Raw genomic sequence first — 4772 nt, 5'->3', positions numbered from 1 at the left:
ATGATTAATATATATATATATATTAATATAAAAGAAGAAAAAGTCTACTTATTGCTATATATTTTTCGTTACTGCGTCCACATTCCGAAAAACTAAAATGAAAGAGAAATTGATACTTAATTATCCTACAATTACACTGACTGTTCTTATAATATTATAGAAGAAGACAAGAGAGACTTTGTTGGGAATTAGGCGTTCTCACGAGATTTCAATATCAATGCTAATTTTGATTATTTATTTATTTATTATTATTTATATGTATGCGTATTCTGTTTTTTTTTTTCACCTTTATTTTCTTGTGTTCCCACGTGGGGGGAAAATGTTTGGTCCACCGAGACTTTGTATAGAAAAAGTCTATGGATTTTTTTTTTTTAAATAAATGGTTAAGTAATTGTTTTTAATGAATTTTTGAACTTTTTGAAATATTTAAAGAGCTTTAAAAAATGTTTCAATAATAATAATAAAAAAAAAAATGTAAGTTACACTATCAATATAATTCAGGAGCGCCTTTCTCCAACGTGATATTCTACGCGGGTTGGGTTTTGCTGTCAATTATCAAGTTCTTCTTTTCCATGTTAGTCGCTCCAATTTCCTCGTTCTTTTCCTTGTTTGCATGATCTGATCAATTATGTACATATACATATACCGTACTACTAAAAGTTAAAAAAATAAAAATAAAAAAGGAAAATTTTTAATCAGAGAACTGTTTTATTCATAAAAAAATCTCGTAAAAATAAATTTAGAATTGATATAATTTGTTGGGATATATTAAATTATATAACTGTTGTTACCATGAAAGGATCTAATATATCAAGGTTAAATTTTGAACAATTATTTTTTATATAAAAAATCTATTTATATTTATAAGAGAATGTCAAATGGAAGATTAAAATTCCAAATTCCTTCTACTGTTTTATAATTGTATTTTAATTTTTTAATAATCATATGGCGTCACATGCATGCCACAACAAGAGGTAAAAAAAGGCATGGTATCAACACACTACACATCTTTTATTTTATTTTTATTTTTTTATTTTATTCCTATTAAATCAATTGAATTATTTTACTCATCGTCCATACATTACATACTTGTTAAAGGAAAAAATAAAAAAAAAAATAAAAATTGAGGTGTTGTGTGTGGTTTAGATATGATGGCTAAAATTATTCTTACGACACACTCAGTCCCTATAAATAGACTCGCTGGCCGCTGGACATGAATGTGGAATCAGCTTGCTTAAAATCCAGCTTTCTGCTGCTCTTCACTCGGTCCATGTCCTGCTCTGCTTGAACACACAATTAGTCTATCAGGTTCAATGAATTGTTATATGGATACAAGTTCTTTTTCATTGCTTTAGTGTATAGACATTTAGAATCGTCTGTTTTTGTTTCAGCTCAGGCCAACACAACTGCGGAGAGGTTTATTTTCTTCTTCTCTTTTTCCGGGTCCGGATCATACTCTACCGAGTTTGGGAAAATAAGATTTCTCAGAGTGATAATATCTTTAAGCTGCAGTTTTTTACTTGAAAAAACCATCTGTGGATGTTCATGCACTTCAGAATAATAGATAGACCAAGAGTGTTGCACGTTTTCTCTAATCTGTTTTCCATTTTTATCAGGAAGCAGAATTCAGTGTACGGATACACTACTTGAGTATGAGCATCTATGGGCAACAGCAAGCAGGGGAGGAACCAGAAAATCGACTTATGCCGGGCCCTGATGACGATGATGATGGCATACATGAGTATGTGCTTATATATTATACATTTTATTATTTATAATTATAAGTTAGTTCTATTTGAATCCATCTCTGCAATCAGCCTCCCCCCCAGACACAGTCATGAGTATGTGGCATACCAGTTTGAATTTGTAGAAGTGACGGTGGTAAAGAAAGGAAGGTGGATACGACCAGTTTCACCACCGTCGAGAATCCAAGAATACTGACATGAATCAAATAGAGTTTATATTGGAGAAGACTCTGGAAGAATGCCGTAAATTTTCATTAATTACATAAACTGTAGAATATTTGCATTCATATACACAAAAATTCAACTGACTGATAATACTAGCTGTTTAATAGTAGAATTTTAGCAAGCTCTCAATTGTCAAACTACTAATGAACTGATATCCCAGCTGGTAACATACATTTCCTAGTATTCTTCTACATGTATATCCAGATCAATGCTATAATTGCTACTAGCCAAACTTGGGCTACGTTTGAATAGTCAGATGAGGTAAGATGAAATGTGAATAGTAATAAATATAATTTATGAATTGTAGTGAAATGCTTGAATTAGGGTGATTTGAATAGTGAGTTAAGATGAGATAAATTAAAGTGAAAGTTGAATAAAATATTATATTTTAATATTATTATTATTTTAAAATTTGAAAAAATTGATTTATTTGTTATATTTTGTATGAAAATTTGATAAAATTATAATGATTAAATAAGATGAGATGAGTTAAAAGATACGTACTTTTGTATCCAAGCTTTTCCAAGATATGTTTGATGGGATTTTGGAAAATGAAAGAGAAAAAATAAAAAATAATTTGTATAAAATTAAAATATTATTAGAATATAATTTTTTAATATTATTTTTATTTTGAGATTTAAAAAAATTGAATTATTTTTTGTAGTTTTTATTTAAGTTTGAAAAAGTTGTAATGATTAGATGAAAGTTAAAAACTTAAAAATGAAAAGTATTTATTTTTATGGTGTTTGGATATTGAGATGAGATAGGATAAGATTCAGTTATAATGAATTGGGAGGTCTTTGTCCAAACCAGGCCTAAATAATCTCTGAGTGTTTGAGACATTACGTGCTTCTAACATGCATGGATCTTCCTGAAATTCCAAACCTTGCAAGCGACCCAAGTTCTGAACACAGAATTCAGAATATATCAAGAACACGTTCCATATGGTCCCAAAATTGCATGAGTTGTTGAAGAGAGAAAATAAAAGAAATTATCCTTAACCTCTTTTTTTTGTTTGTTCTAATCTGCTCAGGGTTGCGGATATTGAGATGCAAGGTCCCACGAATCTCAGGGTTGCGGATATTGAGATGCAAGGTCCCAAGAATGAAGTACTTAATTCAAGAGAAATAGAGAAAACGAAAAAGAGGCAACAACCGGAGTGGGTTGGGAAATTCTCCCAACATCTTTTGCAACAATCAGAGCGGATTGGGAAAGTCTCCCACCATCTTTGGCAACAATCAGAGCGGATTGGGAAAAAGGTCCTCCCAAAGAGGAAGCCATCAGTTCAATTCTGGTATAACTTTTTGGCAGGGTCGTGTGTGATTTCAGTATCAGTGGATCCTTTCTTCTTTTACATTCCCGTGATCAATGAAGTCGGAAAGTGCGTTCATTTCGATAGAAAATTATACAACGTAATTGTTTGTCTCCGAACGCTCCTAGACGGCATTTCTCTTGTGGATATCATATTGCCATTTCTTCGTTCTTGTTTACACAAGGAGAAAGAAACGAAGGGAGATACTAGTGTTTGGCTCAGAATAAAGAGGTACTTGAAAGTCGCAAATGATATCATTGCTATTCTTCCAATCCCGCAGGTAAGGGAGACTTTTTTGCTTCTTAACAGTTCTACATATGTTTTATAAAAAAAAAAAAAAAGTTCTACGTATGTCTTTCCAAAAGCTCAAATGCTAGGAGGCCGATTATATTCCGTAACTGGCCCCGAATCATTTAGCTTTGATGTGTTTTTGCATGTTTTAGTCTTAGCTACATGTCGCACACTAGCGATCGAAATTCACGTTGTATTACTATAGCTCTGTAAATTCGATCTTATAAGTCGATTTAGCATTCTTGTGTTTAACCTTTTATTGGGTTGAGGTCCCTTCCAATTTTTGCATTAATTTGAGAACTTCAAGTGGATAAGTGATAGATGCATAAGATATATATACTATTTATTACTTATTTAATATTATTCAGAATTTTTATACTAATGATAATAAATATTGCATGTCCTACTTATTGTATTTTTTTCTCTCTAGATAAGAAATTGAAGAGACATTTTTAATTTCCATTTTAATTGACTTGAAGTTTTACTAAATTTATTACAACAGTCTAGCCTGTATGAAGTATGAACATTGTTACTGAGTTGCCTGACCTTTATTGCTCGGCGTGCCCCCTTTTTTTAAAAACAAAACTATGCTCAGACATCTCGCCTCCCCCATGAATCTCTCCCCTCTCGCCTCCCTCCATCCCGACGCTCTCTATATCTCCTGAACCCCATTTCCATCTGAAATTTGGTTCCTCTTCCACGGTGCCTCATCTCCGGAAAATTCGGTTTTGTCACTAGGTGGCAAATTCTTACATTTCGGACGATAATGTCTGATTGGTGTAGTTGTTCGGAGAAAGGCCCAGCTAACTGAAATGAAGTTACAAAATAATCCCTGCACTGCTATTGTCTTTCAACATCAAATAAAACTACTTCGGATAACATAAGGCAAAGCTACACCGTTTAACACTAAAGCAAAGCTACACAATTTTCCTTCAAAATGATTGTGTTTCAAGCTACCTTGTATTCCTCCATTCTGCTCCAAAAACAATGCGTTGAACTTAAGTTCATACAGCCCATCCCAAACAACATCGTCTCAGTCAGATTCATACCAATCCCTTTCCCTTAAACAACCCTATCCTCAAGGTTGAGAGTTATGATACAATTCTATGACGACTTCACCATCTAGAACCACTTCCTCACCCTCATCCTCATCCTCCAAATAATCTGGCATAGTTTCAGCTGCTCTTACATCTGGTTTG

General features: G+C 32.8%; 1 protein-coding gene across 1 annotated transcript; it reads left to right on the top strand.

Annotated features, from left to right (window-relative positions):
- The first annotated feature begins 1207 nt into the window (after positions 1 to 1207).
- On the top strand, positions 1208 to 3825 carry LOC122309384 (cyclic nucleotide-gated ion channel 1-like). The gene is made up of 3 exons (XM_043122859.1): positions 1208 to 1308; positions 1617 to 1741; positions 3004 to 3825. The coding sequence occupies exons 2-3, from the start codon at positions 1653 to 1655 to the stop codon at positions 3608 to 3610; spliced, it is 696 nt and encodes a 231-aa protein (XP_042978793.1). The 5' UTR covers positions 1208 to 1308; positions 1617 to 1652; the 3' UTR covers positions 3611 to 3825.
- Positions 3826 to 4772: the final 947 nt, after the last annotated feature.

The sequence above is a fragment of the Carya illinoinensis genome, chromosome 5 (genome assembly GCF_018687715.1).
Source record: "Carya illinoinensis cultivar Pawnee chromosome 5, C.illinoinensisPawnee_v1, whole genome shotgun sequence".
NCBI lineage: Eukaryota > Viridiplantae > Streptophyta > Magnoliopsida > Fagales > Juglandaceae > Carya > Carya illinoinensis.
Note: the sequence above shows the minus strand (reverse complement) of the source record. Positions and strands in the feature narration are given on the sequence as shown.